At 35.9% G+C, this 25,105-nt stretch overlaps 1 protein-coding gene across 3 annotated transcripts in view; it reads left to right on the top strand.

Annotated features, from left to right (window-relative positions):
- TBC1D15 (TBC1 domain family member 15) overlaps positions 1-16,391 on the top strand; it is a 66,304-nt gene extending 49,913 nt beyond the window's left edge. For 2 of the 3 annotated variants that reach the window (XM_079937607.1, XM_079937608.1), the window contains 6 exons: positions 4,088-4,188; positions 7,988-8,087; positions 8,837-8,934; positions 10,957-11,073; positions 11,593-11,679; positions 12,970-16,250. In XM_079937607.1, coding sequence (XP_079793733.1) covers positions 4,088-4,188; positions 7,988-8,087; positions 8,837-8,934; positions 10,957-11,073; positions 11,593-11,679; positions 12,970-13,191 — 725 coding nt within the window. In that variant the 3' untranslated portion in view covers positions 13,192-16,250. The other variant, XR_013830563.1, reaches the window with a different exon arrangement.
- The last annotated feature ends 8,714 nt before the right edge of the window (positions 16,392-25,105 follow it).

Genomic DNA, 25,105 nt, shown 5'->3' with positions numbered 1-25,105 from the left:
TTCTCAGAAGGAGTTCCTGAATGCTCAGTTTTTTCAGGAACTGAGTCCCAGACCAGCTATTTGGATAAATTGCTGTTCCCGTTTGTCTATATTAACCCCACATTCTTTCCAGTCAAATACTTTAAGTTATTTGAAACATACCGAGGGATTTTATTAAGAACTCTGGCCTTGGGAGAAGCCAGGGTAGTTTTCATAAAGCACTGGACCAAATTTCTTGCTTTTTACTCATAGCAAAGTAATCCGGGCTGTAAATTTACTCTTATAGTTGATTCTTTCCTGTTGAGTTGTTTGGCTTCTTAGCCCATAGATGAGATGTAGGTGTATTTGTGTTGAATATAGTTTCATTAATAGTGAGGAAGAAGATAAAAATTAACAAAAGCAGACAGAAGAACTCAAGGAAGAGTAATTTTTAGTTAGTGCAGACACTATATCTAAGTTGTTTCTATGGGAGGTATCTTTTTTTTTTTTTTACAGTGTATGTTCATAATTTGATCCTGAATAAGCAGTAAAAGGTTAAATTATACTCAAAATACTGTATGTAAGAAGGCAGGAGAGTGTCTAGTTAAAAAAAAAAATGATTTCCACCTTCTAAGATTTAAAAAAATAAAATTGATCCTCTAATAACCAAATAAGCTTCAGTTAATCTGGAATGTTCACCTGTATATAGATGAAATTTTTTTTTCTCTTTAAGAATGTGTACGCTAGGATGGTAAGGAGTTCATTTCTCACACCTCCACACTGAAACAACTTTGCTATGAAAATAATTTTGGGGAACTACTTCAGAAATTGTAGTAGTGCTGATTAAGATGTACATCAGTCAGCACTAGTGCAGAATTTGAGCATCACTGAATGCTAATTTAAACAGCTTTAATCTTTCTTTAATTAAAAGGAATTTGTACATTAATTCCATACCCACAACTCATGACATACCCCAAAGAACATCATGTATAAAATAAAATACATTAAAAGCAACAAGAATATGAAGATTAATTTGACTGCTTGCTTTAACTAAAACTTTATGGTAGTGATCCCATATGAAAGCTGAAGACTTAAAGGATTAAATTAGCTTCTTAGAAATTTTTATTCATTATAACTTTATAATAAAGCACTTCCCCCCCCCCCCCCCCCAGGAAAGGTGCTTTGTAAACCTTTCGAACAGCATGCTTTGAAATATTTCTGTTACAGACTGTATGTGGTCAGACCCAGGAAAGTGGTACTCTTTTCCACTTTGTTGAATTCACATAAATTTCCTTCATGCTTTAATTGGTTTAGCTTTTATATTTGTCATTGCTTTCACTGTGTCATTGCCATGTAGGAAAGTTCTGATGATAACAGTCTAGTCTTCCTTCTAACCTACTTATTCTTTCTTAAAAGTGTTGTATTAGTCAGGGAAAGAATAAAGAAAAAAAAAGGTTTCTTATAAGATACTGGCTCATGTGATTATGGAGACTGAAAAGTCCCACAGTCTGCCATCTATAAGGTGGAGACTCAAGAAAGCTGGTGGTGTAGCTTAAAGACCTGAGAGCAGGAGAGCCAGTGGTGTAGATGCTAGTCCTGAGTCTGAAGGCATGAGATCCAGGAGCACTGAGGGCAAAGCGCTGTCTCAGCTCAACCAGCCAAGCAGAGAGCAAATTCAGTCTTCCTCCATCTTGTTATTCTATTCAGGTCCTCAGTGGATTGGGTGATGCCTCCTCACATTGCTGAGGGCCATCTGCTCTAATCAGTTCACCAATTCAAATGCTAATCTCTTCTAGAAACACAGTCACAGATACTCCCAGAAATAATGATTAACCAGACATCTGGGCATCCTGTGGCCCACTCAAGTTGACACACAGAATTAATCATGTCGTATGTATTATTTTAAAAAAAGCATCTGTAATAAATTTGTATAAATGCTTACATTTAGATATCATGTCGTATGCCATTTTTTCTAGCACTTTTCTCTAAATGTCTTGGTAACTCCATTGTTTGGTACTGTAATAATTGGATACCTGCCACGGGAACCTAAGTTTTTTTGTGTGTGTGCTAACGTGCGTAGAGACATACTTTTCCGCCGGGTGTAGTGTAGACATAGTGAGGTTGGGAGGGATTAGGCGTAGCAGTAGATGGTATTGTAACTGAAAGTGGGGTCCGGCTGCTTGTTGCTCAAAAGCCAATAAAGAGGCCAGGTTGGTGGAAAGGAAAGTTTGTTTTGTTTTGGATACTGTCAGTGTGGGGGTCGGGGGGTGGTAAGGGCAGACGTCTGTCCAGAGGCCGACTCCCACCACTGACAGTCAGTGGGCAAGAGCTGTTATAGACGGAGGGAGGGGGCTACGTGCAGAAACAGCACAGTCAGCTCTGACAGTCATCTTGAAATTGGTCATCAGTGGTCTGATCAGCATCATCTTGATTGTTTTAGGTACAGTTAATCTTCAGTTCTAGGGTCGGTTTGTTTCCATTTCTTTGAGGCCAGTTCTCAGAATTGTGGCAGCTCATGGCTGCAGCCTGGTCATCATGTAGTTAACTTCTTCCACCTGCTGGGGGTTTCAGTTTCTTTAAGACAGCTCACAGGATATGGCTCAGAATATTATCTACAGCCCTTAAGAAGGAACTAAAGATCCTTGACTGCTTAATGACTGAACTATTATTATTTGGTCTCCTTTGACTGTTTTCCTTTGTTTCAGCATTTTCTCACTTCTCTGATTAAACTTATTCTTTGGCTAAAGTTTTTCCACAGACAAAAGGCAGGTTGAGGATGTGGGGTGCAAGGACCGTAGGGTCCTGCTCCATTTCAACAGGGTAGAGGCTAAGAGCAGATAGAGCTAAACTTTTATGTGTAAGGAGATCCTGAAGTGAACTGTCTCTTTCTGTTACACTTTTAATCTGAGTTTTCTCAAGAGACTGGCTTACATGCTTCCTGGGGTCATTTTTAAAGTTGTCTTCCAGAATAGGAAGAGTGATGTAAAATTATGTATAACTGCAAGCAGAAGTATCCCCTCCCTTTTAAAAATGTATACTGTTTTAAATGGCTTCATTGCACACAGATATTGGTGAACGATAAGAATGTAAGTGTTGGTCCTGCGAATGAAAGACTGTATGTTTTCCACAGACTTCCCAAGCTATCACTGGGGAAAAAAATCTCTATGTAACTTTAATGAATGTACAAAAGTTACCAAAGTTGAATGATATGTATGTGAAAAGGCTTAGTTAAGAGCTCTTGTCCCTTTGTGGATTCAAGAATCTGTATCTTAAGTCTGAAATCTAATTGTAAAACAATTAAGAAAATTGAGAATTTTATAAGATGGAACTAAAAAATAAGACATTTGACATGGTCAGGTGAAAAGCAAAACTAAGATTTTTTGTTTGTTTTTTAAGTGAGGGGCCTGATTCTTTAACTTTCCAATTTTTCTTTTAATCTAACGCTGCAAATTAGTGTCATGATGAGAAATTATAAGAGCACAAGAGAAAGGTGGTTAAGATGGTAGCTTTAGGTACAAAATATTGATTGGATTAAATAAGCCCATTTGCTAGCATTGGTTGGGTCTAGAGTAACAGCAAAAGGAAAAAAAAAAAGAGAACATAAATACAGCCACTTAAAAGAGGTAATTTTGTTGTGATTCCTTTTGGGTAGATTACCAGTGTCTGGTTGATAAAGCAGTTGGACCCTTTTTAGTTCTTATTTTACTGGGCTTATTCATCGTAGTTTGGTGGTGGTTGACTACTCTGGCCTTGCAGCTTTCTTCCCTTTGACTTTTTTTTTTTAATATTTATTAAATTTGATATTCCTCTGGGTTTCCCTTCAACCCTCTTCTTTATCATAATGCTTTTGCACATTATTTTTTAATAATATTACCCTCCCTTGATAATGATATCTACACTAAGACACATACTAGCAGTTATGTATCTGTTGACGTCTCAGTACAAAACAACTCACCTTTCTCACCTGATTGCTAGATTTCCTCCTCATTGTTTACAAACATCAGTATCGACCAGTTTCTGAAACCAAGAAAAACGATGCAGTTTTAAGTGAAATGGTGGTGGTATGCACAGATGGATACATAAAGCTTAGGTTTTTAGAGATATGATTAGTTTTTTCTGTTCTTCTTAGGATATGTGCAAGGAATGAGTGACTTACTTTCCCCTCTTTTATATGTGATGGAAAATGAAGTAGATGCCTTTTGGTGCTTTGCCTCCTACATGGACCAAATGGTAAGGTTCCATTCCAAACTAATTCTGAAAATTTTAGTTGCATAATAATCTTATAAGATTGATGTTTATATTTAGCCAATTATGGTAGAACTTAAAAAAACTGCTCAATGTTGTTTGTTTCTTTTTTAAATAGCCTTTTCAAGAGGCTTGGAAATGCTGGTATTGTTTTTAATACAAAAAGTAGATAGTAAGTGCCTATAGAACAGGAATAATCAGGATTTAATATTGGTAAATGCTTATGATCTGCAGAAGAACCATGAGTCATTATAGAATATTGATGAAATAGATGATTTCAGTTCTTGTGAAGTAGTTGAACTTTCATATCATCTGTTTCAGAGATAAAGCTTAGTCATGCCAAGTAATATCCTTACCTTTTGTGAACATTTTGTATTTTGTCATTATAGTGGCTGATTTTTCTCCAGATGTGTTTGAACTATTTGTAACGTTGACAGCTTCTTAGTTTTTTCTTAAGCATGGGATTATTAGAGTTGAACTGTGTCTATATATACATATTATTATAAGGAACATTTTATCTATTATCATTGGTACATCTTGAAGACAGAGTTCTAGGACAATAGTACAGTATTAACAGGAAAATAGAACAGTCTTCTCAAGTAATCTATTCGAAAGGGGGAAAAAAAAGCAAAGGGGCTAAGAGCATATAAAAGCATATGAAATCCAAAGACCTGACTACATAGGTCACTGTACTGTTTCAAAGTAAAATAAATATACTTGATGCTGGGCCTTGATGGTTGGATATTGAAATGGCTTGCTTGCAAGGGAATAAAGATTTGAATATGTAGTCATATAAAATGTTTCCCTGTAGTGGAGAGTCTGGGATACAGATGTGAAATTTTTTGATTAGTTCTATTTTTTGATTACTTCTATTCTTCCTCTCTTGCTTGCCTGTTTTTTGTTTCCCCTTCTAATTTGTCCCAATTTTATCTGTTTCCTCAAGTCTCTTATCCATGGTTCCAACTCATCCTCACTTCTCCTAGTTCTTTTCCATACTTGATAAGATACCATGAATTAATGTTTTTGGATTATTTGGAAAGATTATTAATTGCAGTAATATGGTAATATCATAGTTTGTATTCCTTACCTTTTTGATTGATTGATTTTACCTGCCTTCTTAGTTCCAATTACTCCCAGGTGCTCTAGAAACCTGAGGCATTTGTTATAAAGGTCTGTACAACTGATAACTAATTGTGTAGAAACTGTTGTCTGCTTTCCTTGTGTTTTTGTTGTTTATCCTCTTTTCACTAGAGCTAGTATGCACCTTGATAAAGGGGTCATGTCTTTGTTTAACTAGTTCTCTGATATGCTTCCAGAATTTTCCTAATGCCTGACATGAGGTTTTTGTTCAACAGATTTTTTTTGAATAAACACATGAATATTTCCCCAGTGCTTAGTTTAGACCTCTACTTACAGTAGGTATTCCAAGAATTAGCACAAACACACGTTATTTAGTGTTTTACAGTAATAGTTTTCATAAAACTGAGCTAATATTGGCATGTTCAAATATATTGGCTTGTGGTGCCAAATACATACATACATGCATACGTGTGCATGTATTTAGGTGTCAAATGTAAAGACTACTTTCTGAACATCTGCAGTGTACCACTTCACAGTCTAGTTGTCATTTTTGTGTATGAAGGTTCAAGTTCTTTGTTCTGTCTCTTTCACAGTAAATGTTCTCTGTTTGCCTTTTCCATTGAGAATGGTCTGGGGATTTTTCTAGTCTTTATTCTAAAAAGATCTCTTAATATATTGTCTACTAACATCTTTTGCTTCATAATATTTGAATGAAAGGGCAATAAGTTACAATCAAAATAATCCGCACAATTATTTTTCACTGCATTGCTATTGTTTTGGTGTCCTTGAATCTGTGCTGCTGTTTGACTCCTTTTTGTTTTATGGATTTATTTAACATAAGTTTTAACTACTTTAGTGAGGCTGAATTCAGTGTCTGTAGATTTACTTTTGTTGATATTTACTCACATCTAATGTAGGTCTAGGCATAGACTTTGTTTTCGAAATATAGAAATATTTGCAGAACGATCTGACGAACTTTCTTATAGCCACCATTCATTTTGCCATATAGTTTTGTCCCACCCTTCCTTCTCACCCCCATCCATATATATACACACACACATACCTGTATACATGTACATATACATATATTTATACATGCATGCATATGTGCATTCCTATGTATACGTATGCACACACATATTTATTTACAGTTACACTTGATGCCCTGTGTATATCCACTGTTGACCTCATTGCCCTTTCTCCAGGAGTAGCTACTTTTCTGAAGTCGGCTTCTGTCATTCTGGGAGTGCTGCTTTTTATAGCAGAGTGGGTAGCAGTGGCTATGCCATGTTGGTACTTCCAAACCAATTTTAGCTTTTGGTCATGTCACAACAAAAATTATGCTGTTAATCAAAGAGTTAATTCTGCCTTTCCCTTATAGTTCCATGTGGGAAATGTGAAGAAACTATATCCCAAAGGCTTGCGTTAGTCTGTTAAACTATTTCGTTCACTAATTAAACTATTTAAATCACTGAAGAGAAGCCATTTTATTGAGAATCAGTAGCCCTTAATTTTCAAAATTCTTTTTTACCAGGAATGAATGGTTTCTAATCAGATGGATACTTCTAATAAAGCACTATTATTGTCTCAGGAACGAAAAAAGAAGTGTGAAGGAGGGGATGTTGTTCTTAGGCTTTCACAAAGGTTAGGGCAGTAGTTCACCATAAAGGGGTTAGAACACTAGGGTTAAAGGGATCAGAATCATCTAAGAAGCCTTTATTTTGGTGCACTCCCCATCCCCAAATCTTGACTGAAGTGTTGGTAGGGAATCTGTTAAACTTCAAAGATTATTTAAAACATGTGTAACCACAGTAGTTCTCAAACTTTATGATCTCAGGACCCCTTCACACTCTTAAATATTATTGAGGTTTCCAAGAGCTTTTGTTTATGTGGGTTATATCTATTGATGTTTGTCATATGAAAAATTAATGCTAGGAAATTTATAAATATTTATTTATTCATTCATCTAAAAATGCTACATCTTGGTATACATACATTTTTTTTTAATGAAAAATAACTTTTCCAAAACAGTTTACTGAGAAGAGGGATTATTTTTCATTTTCTTTAATGTTTAGTTTAGTAGTTTAGTTTAATAGAACACAGCTGACTTGCATATCCGCTCCTGTATGCAGTCTGTTGCAATATCACACATCATATAGCCTTTACACTTATGGGGGAATTTAAAGTGCAAAATGCATAGATTGTGTTAGTGTTGTTATGAAATGGTTTTGACTTCATAGATTCCCTAATGTCATCAAATCTAAGAAATAATTAGCTAATTCTTTAACATGATATGTTAAAGCTAAAATTAATTTTATTTCATGTTAAATTGAAGAAATATTTAACAGTGAAGTGATTTGATAAAAGTCTATTTTCCAATGTGTGTTCCATTCACCAAGTCTCTTATTTGACGTAAGAAATAAGTATTGATATATCAGTCAGTCTACCCCTGCTGTCTCTGCATTATTCTTTATCTAAAAAAAAAATGAATAGAGGGAAAAAATAATTCTTAGTTTGAGACCAAGTTTCTCTTTCCTCCTTTTTGATGTTGCTTTAGCATTTTAATTAGTTGTGATTTAAAAATATAACCAGTGTGGTATAAATCCAGCATTTGTCATTATATTCATGGCATAGTTATCGGTGATTATGTACTGTAAAATATTTATTAAATATAACTTATGTGATAACATTTATTTTTTTAAAGCATCAAAATTTTGAAGAACAAATGCAAGGCATGAAGAGCCAGCTAATTCAGCTAAGTACCTTACTTCGATTGTTGGACAGTGGATTTTGCAGTTACTTAGGTAAGTTTAATGAAACAAAACTATACCCAGCAAATTGTAAGGTAATACGAACAGAGAAAAAATGTAAAGAGCTCTTTTAAAGATGTATATACTCTACCAATGTTGCCTGGGTTCCTCTGAGGAATAAAAGTGTGGGACCAAACAGTCCTTGTATAATTTTGCCTTAAAACAGTTTATTTATAAAGTGAATTATAGTTGTCCCTCATTATTTGTGGGGGATTGGTTCCAGGACCCACCCTCCACCCCTATACCAAAACCTGAGGATACTCAAGTCCCTTACATAAAATGGTGCAGTATTTGCATATAACCTATGCACATCCTCCTGTAGACTTTAGATCATCTCTAGATTATTTATTGTACCTAACACAATATAACTGCTGTGTGAATAGTTGTAAATACAATGTAAAGACTATGTAAATAGTTGCTAGGCAAGGCAAATTCAAGTTTTGCTTTTTGGAACTTTCTGGAAATCTTTTTTTTCCAAAAATTTTCCATTCATGATTGGTTGAATCCACGGATGCAGAACCTGCAGATATGGAGGGTCAACTGTATTTGTTGTTATTTGGTGGTTTTCTTTTAAAGAAGTTAGCCTGCAAATTTAAATTGTTTCCTTGAATTAGTAGAAGGCAATTAAATTTATAGGACTTTTAATAGCCTAAGATGAATAGAAAAACTTGAGTTTGAAATAGGTCACTGTATTCTGAGATAATTAGCATGAGTAAGCCATATATATATTTTTTTCTGTGTAGAATCCCAGGACTCTGGATACCTTTATTTTTGCTTCAGATGGCTTTTAATCAGATTTAAAAGAGAATTTAGTTTTCTAGATATTCTTCGATTATGGGAGGTAAGTTCTTAAATTATTGTAAAAATTAATATTTTTTATGGAAACATTTTGTATCTGTAGAGTGTAAATGGATTATAATATCTTGACTGAAATTTCTAAAGCAGTTACGTTCTGAAAATTCTAATGGTTTGTGGTCTCTCCTTAAAAAAAAAAAAAAATTAACCATCTTGAAATGAATGTGTGGTCTTTGGAGCTTTTTTCTGTAAATCAAATCCTTGTGCGATTGGGTGCCAGTGAGTTTCCCAGAACCAGTTCTCTGGACCACTTGTGCCTGTGTTCTTTCCTTGGAAGGCTTGACTTTATGTGAGGCCCTGCCACATTTGGGTGTAGATTTGAATAGAGTTAAGGAAGTTTTGGCAGGCCAGTCAATTGAGATAGTACTTTATTTGTAGTCTGAAATATTGGGAGGGAACTGACTTGTGTTTTGCTTTTTTAAAGAACTTTAAGTTACAGCAGAATACTAAGAATAATATAACAAATATCCCACTATCCACATTTAACATATGTAAATATTTTGCCGTATTCACTTCTGGTTTTTTTCTCTTTCTTTCCAAGACAAAAAGTATTTAAAGATATAGCTCATATCTTTAATCACCACCCCAAGCCCCATTTCCCTCTCCCCCTCTCTAGAGGATATTCATGATCATGTTTTTGGTTTATATCCTTTTATTCCCTCTTGCACCCAGGGCAACTCTTGATGAAAAACAGAAAATTATTATTTTCTTCTTATACATCTATTAATTGTTAAGTTAACAGATGGATGTGCTTTTGAAATAGAATATTGGTATAATGACTGCTTGATGCCTTATCTTTATAAAAGTAAAGATGACAGAAATATTCCCAAGGAAAGAATGGGGGAAATAATCTGTTTGGATAATAAATAGACTTGTATACAGTGGGCACCCTGAGGCTTTTACACCTGGAAATTGATTCCTGTACTTCTGGTGACTGTGCTGCCATTAGAGAAGGTGATGCACTGATTGAAGGATCACCACTTTATGGAGGATCACTTTCTTTGTTTGAAATTAGAAGGAAAACGCACATGTTCTTGACCCAGAATCATATTTTAAAGTTAATCAATTTTATTAAATTGTTATCTCAACTTCTTTTTAAAAAATTATCAACATAGCTGTAATAACTCCTTAGTCTGTGTTTACCAAATAAATTGGAACTTTTAATGAAACTTTTGAGGTTAATTGCATTGTAATTAAACTTTTAAGAATTGGATTTAGTCTGAAAATTATTCTGCTTAATTTACTTCTGGTAAAAGAAGTAAAAACATTTCAGGTATGCTTTAATAATAGTGTTTACATGGCTCTTTTGATCTTTCTAAAAAAGATATTATTAGGTACATTAACCGGGGGGAATTAAGAACTTAAGTTTTAGGGCATTGGCTATACTTAGGAAGAAGTGCAGCTATTGATCAAATGTTTTATACATTTGGGTATAAATTTTGGGTGGTCAATTCAGTTTTTGTCAGAGATATTCTGAGTTATATAATATGATGTTTAGAATGTAGAGCTACCTCTGGGTGTTTTTAATTCCATGCAGTGTACAACTGAATCTTTATTCCCATGATTTAGCTCCCCTGTACCCCTCCCCCGCCCCCGCCCCACCGAGACTGAAGATGATTTAAAAGTGAAAAACTGAAGGTTCAGAAAAATACTGAAAATACCTCTGGCCCTTACACTTTAACCTCATGACTGTGGCTCCTTAGTTAATACCATTTATCATACTGGTTAGGTTCAGTGTTACTGTAGTTACCTAAAGAGCCACATTTGGAACTCATCATATTCATATAATAGTTAATATTATATTAACTATTAATATAATAGTTACTTTGTAGGTAAAAGTAAGACTTTCCTTCCCCACACCTCATTTCTTAACTAGAAAAAGAGTGGACTACCCCATCAAGGCAACTCGTGCTTTGCACAGAAGTCATTCAGAGTTCGGCATTGTATCTGTGAAGAAAATATTTTAGAATTGATAGAGTTTACTAAATAGGTGTTCTATTTTTTATAGGTAATGTGGACTGAACTACCATGTAAAAATTTCCATCTTCTTCTCTGTTGTGCTATTCTGGAATCAGAAAAGCAGCAAATAATGGAAAAGCATTATGGCTTTAATGAAATACTTAAGGTAGTTGTTACTTTAACTTAAATTTTAATATTTTGACTCTTTCCTCTTTTTGGTGGTATTGATATACATACATTTCCTTGGAACATTATTGAATCCCTCAAGTAATTTAAATTTTATCAATGACAGTCAGTACTAGGACTGACTCTCTGAGAATGACAGTTCAGCAAGTACGTATTGCCAGTTATTTTTCCTAGCTAATTAGGAGGAAAAGGAAATTCAGCAAGTGCTCTTTTATGTAGTTCAATTTTCTAAAAAAATAATTCTTTTGCTTATAACTTGAGATAGTAGACTTGGGACAACTGCTAGATTTAATGTTCCGTAAGCTTATTAGCTATTCTTTAGCTTTAAAACTTGAAATGATCTAATGAAAGATATATTAAATTTCCTGTTCACTTGTAGTATGAGGGTGTTTTTATTTTAAGGATTTCATCTACAGTGTAATATAACTGGTAATAAGTTGTATAGTAGAATATAATAGTGTTTCAGTTTCAGTTATTTTATTTTATTGATTTATTTTAGCATATCAATGAATTGTCCATGAAAATTGATGTGGAAGATGTACTATGCAAGGCAGAAGCAATTTCTCTACAGATGGTAAAATGCAAGGTATACAGTGTTTTAAGTAATTGTAAGATTTTTTTTGTTCATATGTTTTTGGTGGACTGAGGTCAAGAAAGAATATTTCCTTTCAGAAGTAAAATTGGCAGCAAGTTGAAGGCAGACACAAAGCATTGGCTAGCATTTGTTTACCATTATAAATTTACAGCACTTAATTGAAAACAATTGGTTAATTATGCTAGATAGGAAACATATAATAATAAGGCAAAATGACAAAAGTAATGAAAACAATAAAGAGGCTGCAGAAACATTGATAAATTACCTAATCAAAGAACACAGAATAGGACCTCATATTAAATATGTAGTATCTTTAAGTAAAGACAGATGCTAATCAGAAATAATTAAATGAAGAGTATTTGGTCTATGTCATTACATTTGTATCAGTCGAACTCTTAATAATCTCTAAAAACAAGGCAAAGTTGATGTGTTATGTTCTGAATTTAAACCAAAGTATTAGACTTTTGATGTATTTTGGTTTTCATATTTTTTATGAGAATTCTTATTTGGTCTTCGTGTCATTTGATCATGGTTCCAAATATTTATTTTGGTTCAGTTTTACACACAGTTATTTGATAGCTGTTCTGTTCAAAACCTGCCAGTGAGCGCTTCCCTGGTGGCACAGTGGTTAAGAATCCGCCTGCCAATGCAGGGGACATGGGTTCGAGCCCTGGTCCCGGAAGATCCCACATGCCGCGGAGCAACTAAGCCCATGCGCCACAACTGTGAGCCTGTGCTCTAGAGCCTGCAAGCCACAACTACTGAAGCCTGTGCACCTAGAGCCCATGCTCCGCAACAAGAGAAGCCACCGCAATGAGAAACCCATGCACTGCAACGAAGAATAGCCCCTGCTCGACACAATTAGAGAAAGCCCGTGTGCGGCAATGAAGACCCAATGCAGCCAAAATAATTTTTTTAAAAAACCCAAAAAACCTGTCAGTGAGATACTTCTTATGTTTAAGGAACTTCTGTGTATTGAGGGAGAAAGATGGTGTCAATAAGGAGAATGAAATAAATGCAAAATATTAGAAAACAATATGCTTGTGGGAGTGGTGGGATGGGGTGGAGAGTGGCTAATTCAGAATAGAAGGTCAGAGAACCACTTATTAAAAAGAGTGGTTAAGAGTTTCATTTGGAGTGGAGAAGGATGGTTTGAGAGGGTGCATAACAATTACACTGTTAAAGCAAATGCTTAGATGTAGTATTAAATAGAAGTGTTAATTTGTGATTACTTTTCCTCTATGGTGAATGATGATTTTATATTTGATTTTTCTTATTCAGGAGTTGCCACAAGCAGTTTGTGAGATCCTGGGGCTGCAGGACAGTGAAGTTACAACACCAGATTCAGACAATGGTGAAGATGAAAATGTTGGCATGACTAGTTGTCCGACATCTGCATTTCAGAGTAACTCCTTGCCTGTACTTGCTGCCAGTGGAGCCAGAGATGACAACCCAGCAGAGATATCCATGTCCCCAAATGTCAGCAGAGTAACACCTGCATGATCGTTCTTCTTGCTTTTTGAAGAGACACTTCATTGCAACTTCTTTTCAAGTACTGGAAAGGTGGAAATTTAAAATCTTGGTATTGATCATGCTTTAAGGTTTATGGAAAGAAAGTGTACTGATGTTCTTGCATTAAAGCTTTATGAAGATTTAAACTAATTATTTTTGTAGTTACTTCTACCAAATAGCCTTTCCTTTTCAATAACATTCCTTAGTATTTTTATAGCTAAGTACATTTTATTTTCTCGCTGATGAACTGGAATTGGATAAATATTACAAGTGGATGAGTTGGAAATTATGCACTTTGAAAACATTCACTTTGTTTACTCCAAGTTCAGTGGGTTTGGATTTGATTAAATGTTGAGCCTTTCTATAGCATTCTAAGTTGAGAAGTAGATTGTTACCCAGTGATGAAATAAAAGAATTTGTTTTTCTCTTTTGTTTACAACAATACAGCTTAAATATTTATGCTGGTTGAATGTGATATGAATTGGACATTTTCATCAATGCAGTTTAATGTGTAGATAAAGAGCTATTTCAACCATAAGAAGTGGATTGGCAGTATATTTTTACATTGAATTTTTCTTCACTTGTATATAAAGACTGTATAAGTGCTTATTTATGAGTATAAGAAAGGATAGGCATATTTTCTTTAACTGAATAAACTTGACTATTGATTTATATAACCTGATTTCACAAAGTTAATACGTAGCTTCAATATGAGATCTTTTTCAAAACTATTTTCTTAACCAAACATTTATTTCACGAGACTACATCCAACCCTGTATCTGGTATAATTTTCAAGTTAATTGCTTGTAGTCTCACTTTACTAGTAATGTTTACTATCTTTCCTAATAATGTATTAACTGATTAATCAGGTCTTTAAATTTTTATGAAATACTCTTTACCAAAAGCTTATGTCAAAAATTTCAATATACTATCACAAGTCTCAAAATAATACTTTTTTGTATATGAATGAAGCTGTTGTTTTTACCATGCAGTGTTGCATGATATTAAGTTACGTGTAATTAACATAACTGATTCCATTTTAATTGTAATTTGTTAAATTCTGTACATATCATTAAAATCAATTTGAAGTTGAAGTAGTGTTTTCAGTTAAATTACACCTAGAAATAATCTGCTAGTTTTTCATCAGAAGAAAAAAATCCAAGATGGGCCCCAGTGCATCTTATATTTTTATGTGATAGAAACAATCATTTGAATGAGTTGTGGAAATAAGCAAGAAACATGACCGTTTATAGAACTAAAGAAACTTTTCATTAGCATGAAATTGGGCATAGTGTTGCCTTGGAGGATATAATTATCTGAATTAGTAAATCAGCTTCCTACAATTGATGTTAATAATGTAAAATAAAAGCTACACAGTTCTAAAATGGTCCAGTAGGTGGCTTTTTTTTTTCCCCCAGAGAGCTAGGGAACCAAAAGAACTTTTTTCTTACTTGAGCATTAACTGACAGTCATGATAGTAGAACCATTAGATTTTTAGTTTTTAATATCATATGTGTGTTATCTTTCATCAGTTAATAATGAGTAAGCCTATTCAGAGAAAAAAAAAAGTAAACTGATCAAAGCCTTGGCATCTCCAGCCTTTCATTTCCTGCTGTTGAGGAAATTGCTGAGAACATCTTGATGTCCTTCTTGTTCTTCCTGGACAGGGGCTTTTGGGGAGTTTTTTTCTACTATGTAATATAATATCTACTTCAGAGTTTTAAAAAATCTTAATACATTTAGTAAGTTGAACTTTTGTCAAGTTCTATCATTTTAAAGCTACTTGTTAAAAACATTTTTACTAAACAGTCTGAATTTCTCTTTAGCCCATTTTTTATATGGAAATGATACTAATGTAGTGCTAAGTAAAGTCTTACTTGATTAGAGTCCTCAAAATCCAGTTAGCAAATACCATGTGAACTTGAGCTGTTTGATATTGCTAAAATAGATAGTTCAGGTAAATGTCTTAGTTTAACTTTTTAAAGATTTGTTTCAGTTTTCATAAGATGCTCTGTCCATGCTAATAACATGTAAAATATTGTGTGCTATATTATATGATATTTAAAGTTAAAATTCAAGTAATTTAGCTGTAAAACGTATTTACAGTTCTGATAGGAGTCTATGGGAAACCTTTTTGCATTGGAGATCATTCCAATTTTGATTGTTTCATGTGCCGAGGATTCTTCACCTCTTTATAATGCTAGAAACTTGGTGATGACTAAAGCTTTTTTGAGTAAGGAAAACAACTTTTTGAGAATGACAGTGATTCTTGCTGAACCTGACCTTTCCAGAGGTTTTTATGGATGCCAACTAATTCTTACGGGAAATTGATGTAATTATGCCCATTATCAAAGATACTTTGTATAAAGTAACCCAAAATGTTTACTGAAGAACCTAGAATTTCACTTGACTTTGTGTGTAACTATGTAATAGGTAACATCATTCCAGCTTGCATTTCTTTACTGGGCTTTCAGAAGATGCATGAACCTCTTATTGTATTTGAAATCTTGTGTGTATACATGCATATTTTGGTGGAAAGGTCATATAGTTTCTCAAAAGGTTCTCTGATTTTCCCCAAAAGTTGAAAACCATTGTTATAAATTGTATAATATGAGGATAATGACATAATTTGACCCACGCTAATGATTTTATATGCTGAACCTCCATTAATTAAAATATGTTTAGAGTGCTCATTTCCAAATTCTTGGTCTGTATTGTCAAAATACATGTCCAGGCTCTACTTCAGAGCTACAGAATCAGAATCTTTGGAAGTGAGGTTAAGGAATCTGCATTAAAATGCTTCACAGGCTTCCATGTGGTTCCTGAGCCTCCCTGAAGTTAGAGAACTGGAATTATGTAGTGTATTTTACAGTTTAACATTTTGACTTATGGTCAGGTAGGCAAGTCCTTAAGTTGTTAGAGAGTAGTTCCTTGATTTTTCTCAGGTGGAATTTGCCCTAGTTCTGGTCACCATTTTTAGTAAAAAGTGATGACAGTCATCTTAGCCCATAGGTTCCCCCTCCGTTCTTACATTTTTTTTTTTTTTTTTTTTTTTGCAGTACGCGGGCCTCTCACTGCTGTGGCCCCTCCCGTTGCGGAGCACAGGCTCCGGACGTGCAGGCTCAGCGGCCATGGCTCACGGGCCCAGCCGCTCCGCGGCATGTGGGATCTTCCCGGACTGGGGCACGAACCCGTGTCCCCTGCATCGGCAGGCGGACTCCCAACCACTGCGCCACCAGGGAAGCCCCTTTCTTACATTTTGAAGACAAACTTTCAGTGTCATTTTATTTCTGAACATGAAACAGGATTAAATTTGAGATGAATCTGAAAGGTTTCCATTAGTATCTAATGTGATTATCCAGTACTAAACATCTGTACTTAATTGTACTTTTGATGTGAATACTGCCATTTGAATGATATAATGTATTTGGCCTAATCTCCCTTTGGGTCCTTATAATATGCGAGTTTTAAGTTGTAGATTTTTGAGTATTGCTCTGATTTCAAGTATTTTTCTCACTGTTTTATAAATAGACTCCTATTTTTCAGGTTATCTGTCTTGACTTAGGGAAAAACTGTGTGTCATCCTTAGATGCAAAGGTGGGGTGGGGTAGGGCAGTGCAATTGGACATACTTCTATAACTTTGGGGATATCCAAAAGCACTCTTTTAGCCCATGGGAAACTACATTGTTAACAAAGTCACTGTAAAGAAAAACTGATTGTAATCTAAGTCTCTTCTTCAAGAGCGCTCCGGAATCAAAAATATCATATTTGCCTAATGTAGTTCAATCCCTAAAGTTAGAATTGAAATGTTAGGATAATAGGTCAGCTGTTAAATATGTTTCTCCTCAAATATCTCTGTGGTATATTGTTCCTCACATCTCTCTCTATGTGAAAAAGTAGAGTGAAAAGAACAAATTCCAGTAAGCTTAGCTATGACCAATGAGCAGTCCAGTTCTCTTTCAGCTTTTTTTAATTAAGAAGACTATTAACTTCAGAAATGGGCTTTTGCTGTAACAGTCAGTAATAGATATTTCCAACACCACACTAGTCTGGAGGTACCAGACCCAATGGGTTAGTAGACTGCTTTAAAAAAAAACTAGAGCTGTGTTTAGATTGCTTTAGATGTTGTATGGCCAAATTGTATCTCTCTTTTCCATGGGTGTTGCAGGCTCACTTTCATCTGCTGTAGTACGGGTTGAAGTGGTGGAGGCCACTTGAGTTGATATAGTTTGGAGATTTTCTTCATGTGAGCACAGGCTCATCCCTCACAATCAATTTTATGAAGACTTCTCATTCAAAGAGTGGGATCTTCTAAGGTCTCAGGTGAGCCTAAGGCTTTTTTCCCCATACTGCTACCTTTTTTTTTTTTTTTAAATTCATTTGTAGATACTTAAAGTAACAGGATAGATGACAACTTCGTTAACTATGTACGTGACGTTGGTTTGTGAATATGTTGAAAAGAAAATGCTGTTATGTAGAAGCCTGCTTGAGTTTCTTAAAAGTTAATCATGGCAGGCTCATTTCATTTCCTTTTATTGATAGTATACTACCAAATCAAGAAAATACTTTAGCTATGGCATAAATTTATTTTGGTATGGTATTCATGTGGTTAGGTTGGAGGAATTAGGAGTGGATGGTAGTAATAGTGAACAATTCCTGCCAAAGAACCTAAAATGTACCCTGTAAGCTCTAGGAGTCAAATGTCAATGGGAAAAAAAATCCAACCAAACTGATTAGGTTTGTTTTGTGCTATAAAGTTCAGCCTTTTCTCTTCTATTCAATGTAGTTTAATCATAGAAGGCATGCATATCAAATTTGCTTGTGACACAAACTTGATAGGCTGGAATGATGGCTTAAAACCAAAAAGACAAGCTACTTAAGGGAAAGAGATCAGACTTTGTGTTGATTCCCAATCTCAAAGTAATCACTATTGATTTTTTTCCAAATATCTGCATACTCTCACATCCCATATCTATTCTTTAATAACTTCACCTGCCTTCTCCGTTCACCTTGGGGAATGACCAGGAGAATTCTTTCGTACTTTCAGTTTATTTCCTTTTATCCTTCCCCTCAAACACATTTCTTTACATCTCTGAAGCTTAGCTTTCCTTTGATGACATTTTATTCCCAGTTGGATTTTTATTTGGCCAGGGTGGTGAGGGTGAGTGGTGACGGAGGGAGGGAAGAGTAAGAAGTCCTCGGGGTCTCTCATCTTTTGCCTACGAATGGAAGTATGTGTGTGTAGTGGTAGAAGTTGATAGGAGTGGAAAGATTGGTCTGACCTAATTGTGCACCATGGATACTCCTTTGTTTATTTATATCACGTTTTCCATATCTTTTTCCTAGAAGTCTTCAGCCTCCTAGGATCTACTTCCATTTTCCAGGTGGTTTAAGGACTTGCTTATATTATTTCTCTCTTGTTTTTACAACTGTCTTCAGTAGGACAGATAACTACTTTGAGGACTCATTGATGTCCTTAACATAAAACTTCCTTAATTTCGTGGGCCTTGTCTCATCTGTCAGCTGTTTATCAGCATGGCCATTCACGATCACATGGCCCTCTTCATCGGTAAGATCTTGTGTTTGAAGGTCTCCTTATCTGGCAATATCTCACTTTATACTTTCCTACTTTCTGACTCTTGGGCTCTGTAACTGCTTGGTCCAAGCCAATTCTGTAGGCTCTTCTTATGACTGTTGGCTGCCTGGTTATCATGGACTATAAGGACAGTCACTTCATCAAAACCTAGGTATACGTATCTCCTTAATTTCTGCCAAAGATTCCAAACCAGTTCCCCTATTTATATCAGCCTGGCTTCAGAATCAGTGAAGGATAGGGAGATAACTAACACTTTGAACATTTTAATATCTGCCAGACACTGTGATAAGAACTTTATACACATCCAATTTAATCAACATAATAGCCCTATAAGATGTAGGTATTGAGACTTCCCTGGTGGCGCAGTGGTTGAGGATCCGCCTGCCAATGCAGGGGACACGGGTTCGAGCCCTGGTCCGGGAAGATCCTACATGCCGCGGAGCAGCTAAGCCCGTGTGCCACAACTACTGAGCCTGCGCTCTAGAGCCCACGAGCCACAACTACTGAAGCCCGCGCACCTAGAGCCTGAGCTCTGCAACAAGAGAAGCCACCACAATGAGAAGCCCGCTCACCGCAATGAACAGTAGCCCCTGCTTGCTGCAACTGGAGAAAGCCCGTGCAGCAACAAAGACCCAACGCAGCCAAAAATAAATAAATTTATAAAGAAAAAAAATGTAGGTATTATTTCCCTGTATTACAGAAATGAAGGCTTAGAAATGTGACATAACATGTCCTCAAGCACAGCTAGGTAAGTGGCAGAGCTAAGATTTAAACTCAGGTTTGTCAAAACCAATGCCCTATTTCTCTGCAGTATAGTTTATTTTTAAAAGTTTTAATTTTTGTCATCAACATCACACATGCACATGGTTTCCACAAGATTTGTTATGAGAATTTTTTTTCCTTCTCCCTACCCTCCAGTTCCTCCTCCCAGTGGCAAGACTTTCAACTTTCAGCTGATTCTTTTGGTGTTTATTTCTATATCTCTCAATGCTGTGATATGCTTGTGTTGCTCCTACTTTAATTTCCAGTTTGAGGAATTATCCATTGACTCCCTGTCTTCAAAGATGGAGACTTAGCTTTCTTCCCCCTCCCCTCAGTTCCCACAGTATACCCTTCTTTATTGTTCCATCTTCCATATAGTTGATATAATATTGGTTAGGGCAGTGCAGTTCTTAGCTGAGACGTGTCTTTCTTTGGCCCTTTCATTTTTCTTTGGGGGTTAATTCTTATTAAGGTTTTTTGTTTTTGTTTCTTTGGGTGTTTTTTTTCTTTTTTTGCTGATTTTATATATAATTGTCACTAATCCAATCTACCAAATGTTTAAATTGGGGCTTGTCAACTACGGGGGCTTTACCATAGGGTAATCTGATTGCTCCATTTTGTTCAGAGCTCTTAATGTATTTTTAGGTTTTTCCTTTTTTCCTGGTCAGAGTCTCCAAGCTTTTCCCACTACCTGGCTGCAGGGTAAATGCCTGGTTCTCAGCCTCCTGTGGTTTGAGTCTCAGTATCCAGGGCATGCATTTATTTAATCACTTTCCTTTCAGGGTGATACTATTCTCAACCACGTCTAGTGCCCTTCAAACCAGAGGCCCTCTGTTTTACTGTTCCCAGAGAATAAGCTCCATTCATCTACCTGGGGGCAGGAGGGGAAGTGGCTTGGCTATGTAGAATAGAAGGGAATATGGGGTTTTAACTGCCTTTAAAAAAAATAACAGTTTCATTAGGATATAATTTATGTGCCATAAAATTCACTCTTTTAAAGTGTGCAGTTCACTGGTTTTTAATATATTCACAGAGTTGTGCAACTATTCCAATATATAATTTTAGAATATTTTCATCACCGTCAGAAGAAACTGTACGCGGTAGTAGTCATTCCTACCTCCCGACTCCCTGCAGCCCCTGGCAACCACTAATCTACTTTCTGTCTGTCAGTTTCTCCTCTCCCCCATCCCTTTTCTTGTTTCTTTTTGCCTTTTCTAGACATTTTATATAAAGAATCATACAATATGTGGTCTTTTGTGACTGGCTTCTTTCACTTAGTATGTTGTTTTCAAGGTTCATTTATGTCCGAAGACATTTCAGTACTTCCTTTATATTACCATTTATGGACATACCATGTTTTGTTTTGTTTTTTCAGTAGTTGATATTTGAATTACTAGGAATTTTGTTTTTTTGATTATTATGAATAATGTTGCTATGAACATTTATGTACAAGTTTTTGTGTGGACATATGTTTTCATTTTAGGTGTATACTGAAGAGTAAAATTGCTGAGTCATGGTAACTCTAGGGTTAACTTTTTGAGGAAATGCCAAATGTTTTTCCAAAGTGCCCACACCGTAGTAACATACATCTAGGAGTAAGATTGCTGGGTCATATGGTAACTTGATAGTTAACATGTTGAAGGACTACCAAACAAAGTGGCTGTATCATTTTTCAATCCTGCCTACAATGTATGAAGCTTGCAATTTTTCCACTTCCTTCCAGTACTTGTCTGTCCTTTTTATCTTAGCCATCCTAGTGGTTTATAAAGTGGTATCTCTTTTTGTGTTTGATTTGCATTTTTCTAATGACTAATGATGTTGAACATCTTTCCATGTGCTTATTGTCTATGTAGTCTTTGGAGAAATGTCTGTTCAAATGCTTTGTCCATTTAAAAATTGGTTTACTTGTTTTTTCATTGTTGAGTTGGTAGAGTTCCTTATATATTCTGGATACTGTCTTCTTTCAGATACATGACTTATAAATATTTTCTCCAATACTGTGGGTTGTCTTTTAATTTTCTTGATGATGTCCTTGGAGGCACAAAGTTTTTAATTTTGATGAAATCAGACTTTACATTTGGTTGCTTATGCTTTTATCATATCTAAGAAAGAATTGCCTAATCCAAGGTCGTGAAGATACTCCTATGTTTTCTTACGAGTGTTACAGTTTTAACTCTTAAATTTAGGTCAGTGATCCATTTTGAGTTAATTTTTGTGTATGAAGTAAGGTAGCGTAACCGAAAGCGGGGCCCGGCTGCCTGCCGACTGCTCGCTGCTCAAAAGCCAATAAAGAGGCAATCTTCAATAAGTGGTGCCGGGAAAACTGGACGGCTACATGTAAAAGAATGAAATTAGAACCCTCCCTAACACCATACACAAAAATAAACTCAAAATGGATTAAAGACCTAAATGTAAGGCCAGACACTATCAAACTCTTAGAGGAAAACATAGGCAGAACACTCCATGACATAAATCACAGCAAGATCCTTTTTGACCCACCTCCTAGAGAAATGGAAATAAAAACAAAAATAAACAAATGGGACCTAATGAGACTTAAAAGCTTTTGCACAGCAAAGGAAACCATAAACAAGACAAAAAGACAGCCCTCAGAATGGGAGAAAATATTTGCAAATGAAGCAACTGACAAAGGATTAATCTCCAAAATATACAAGCAACTCATGCCGCTCAATATCAAGAAAACAAACAACCCAATCCAAAAATGGGCAGAAGACCTAAACAGACATTTCTCCATAGAAGATATACAGATTGCCAACAAACACATGAAAGGATGCTCAACATCTCTAATCAGAGAAATGCAAATCAAAGCTACAATGAGGTATCACCTCACACCAGTCAGAATGGCTGTCATCAAAAAATCTAGAAACAATAAATGCTGGAGAGGGTGTGGAGAAAAGGGAACCCTCTTGCACTGTTGGTGGGAATGTAAATTGATACAGCCACTGTGGAGAACAGTATGGAGGTTCCTTATAAAACTAAAAATAGAACTACTATACGACCCAGAAATCCCAGTACTGGGCATATACCCTGAGAAAACCATAATTCAAAAAGAGTCATGTACTACAATGTTCATTGCAGCACTATTTACAATAGCCAGGACATGGAAGCAAGCTAAGTGTCCACTGACAGATGAATGGATAAAGAAGATGTGGCACATATATACAATGGAATATTACTCAGCCATAAAAAGAAACGAAATTGAGTTATTTGTAGTGAGGTGGATGGACCTAGAGTCTGTCATACAGAGTAAAGTAAGTCAGAAAGAGAAAAACAAATACTGTATGCTGACACATATATATGGAATCTAAAAACAAAAAACAAAAAAATGGTTCTGAAGAACCTAGGGGCAGGCCAGGAATAAAGATGCAGACATAGAGAATGGACTTGAGGACATGGGGAGGGGGAAGGGTAAGCTGGGACGAAGTGAGAGAGTGGCATGGACATATATACACTACCAAATGTAAAATAGCTAGTGGGAAGCAGCCGCATAGCACAGGGAGATGAGCTCTGTGCTTTGTGACCACCTAGAGGGGTGGGATAGGGAGGGTGGGAGGGAGACGCAAGAGGGAGGGGATATGGGGATGTTTGTATATGTATAGCTGATTCACTTTGTTATACAGCAGAAATTAACACACCATTGTGAAGCAATTATACTCCAATAAAGGTGTTTAAAAAAAAAAGACAGTAAAAAAATTAAAAAATAAAAATAAAGAGGCAAGATCAGTGGAGAGCAAACTGCTTTATTTTGGATGCCGGCAACTGGGGGATGGGGATGGGGTGTAGGATGGACGTCTGTCCAAAGGCCAACTCCCCCCTACTGACAGTCAGTGGGGAAGAGCTGTTATAGGTGGAGGGAGGGGCTCCATGCAGAAACAGCACAGTGGGCTCAGACAGTCATCTTGAAATTGGTCATTGGTGGTCTGACCAGCATCATCTTGATTGTTTTAGGTACAGTTAATCTTCAGTTCCAGGGTTGGTTGGTTCCCATTTCCTTGAGGCCAATTCTCGGAATTGTGGCAGCTTACGTCATGGCTGCAGCCTGGTCATCATGTAGTTAACTTCTTCCAACTGCTGGAGGTTTCAGTATCTTTAAGACAGCTCACAGGATATGGCTCAGAATATTATCTACAGCCCTTGAGGAGGAACTAAACGTCCTTGACTGTGCTTAATGACTGGACTATTATTGTTTGATCTCCTTTGACTGTTTTCCTTTGTTTCTGCATTTTCTCACTTCTCTGATTAAACTTATACTTTGGCTAAAGTTTTTCCACAGACAAAAGGCAGGTTGAGGATGTGGGGGGCAAGGACCGTAGGGTCCTGCTCTGCTTCAGTAGGAGTCTAACTTCATTGTTTTTCATGGGGATATCCAAAGTTATTCTTTGGCTATTGAATTGCCTTAGCACTTTTGTTGAAAATCAATTGACCATAAATGTAAGAGTTTATTTCCGAACTCTAAATTCTATTCCGTTTACCTGTATGTTGATCGTCTTGTAGTACCACACTGTTTTGATTAGTCTAACTGTTGTTAAGTCTTGACATTTTTTCACAGCTTCTTAAACAGTCTTTGAACCATTCTTTTTCGGTCTCCTCCATTTACCTCCACTTCTAGAGGTATTTGATCCTTTAGGGGATTCGACAGTGTTAACTGAGTTGCTTCTCAGTCTTCTTCATTGATAGCTTCGGGTTCAGCTTTCTCATGTCTGCAGAGTCTTTGATCATTTGTTCATCTCCTTTTAAGCTCTCAGTTTTTTGTTGCTGTTGTTTCTCCAATTTATGCTACTCTTCTGTGCCTTAAAAAGGAAAGGAAGTCTTTTACTGTTGCTTTAGTAGGATTTCTGGAGGAAGCAAAAATAGTGAAATCTACACTCAGTTAGAAAGAGTCCTTTAAAATCTCATACGAATGATCTAGACCTATTGCCTACACTTCGGCACCCACACCCTTTAACTCCTGTAATTTGGGTTTTATTTCCTCTCTCTTGTTAAAACTGCACTCTTTAAGGTCACCAGTGACAGTTTCATCACCAAATCTAATGGTCTTTCTGTAGTTCTCATTCTTTTCCTCTTCTCTGTTCTAGTTGAAACCGTTTACCACAAGTTTTATCTTATCTCCTTTCTATGTATCACCTCCTTTAATCATCTTTTTACTTTGATGACTTCTCTTTTTCATTCTACCTTTAATTGTGAGCATCTTTCGTGGTTTAGTTCCTGGGTTCTCTATTTATATATTTATTATTAAAAAAATTTTAGATTGTGGTAAAATGCACATAACATAAAATTTACCTTCTTAACCAATTTTAAGTGCATGGTTCAGTGGTGTTAAGTACATTCACATTGTTGTGCAACCAACCTCCAGAACTTTTTATCTTGCAAAACAAACTCTGTACCCCATTTTCCACTCCCCCCAGCCCCTGGCAAGCTCCATTTTGCTTGTGAGTTCAACTACTCTAGATACTTCATATAAATGGAATCATACAGTATTTGTCTTTTTGTGACTGACTTATTTCACTTAGCATAATGTCCTCAAGGTT

This window comes from Stenella coeruleoalba, assembly GCF_951394435.1.
Source record: "Stenella coeruleoalba genome assembly, chromosome: 11".
Lineage (NCBI taxonomy): Eukaryota > Metazoa > Chordata > Mammalia > Artiodactyla > Delphinidae > Stenella > Stenella coeruleoalba.
Note: the sequence above shows the minus strand (reverse complement) of the source record. Positions and strands in the feature narration are given on the sequence as shown.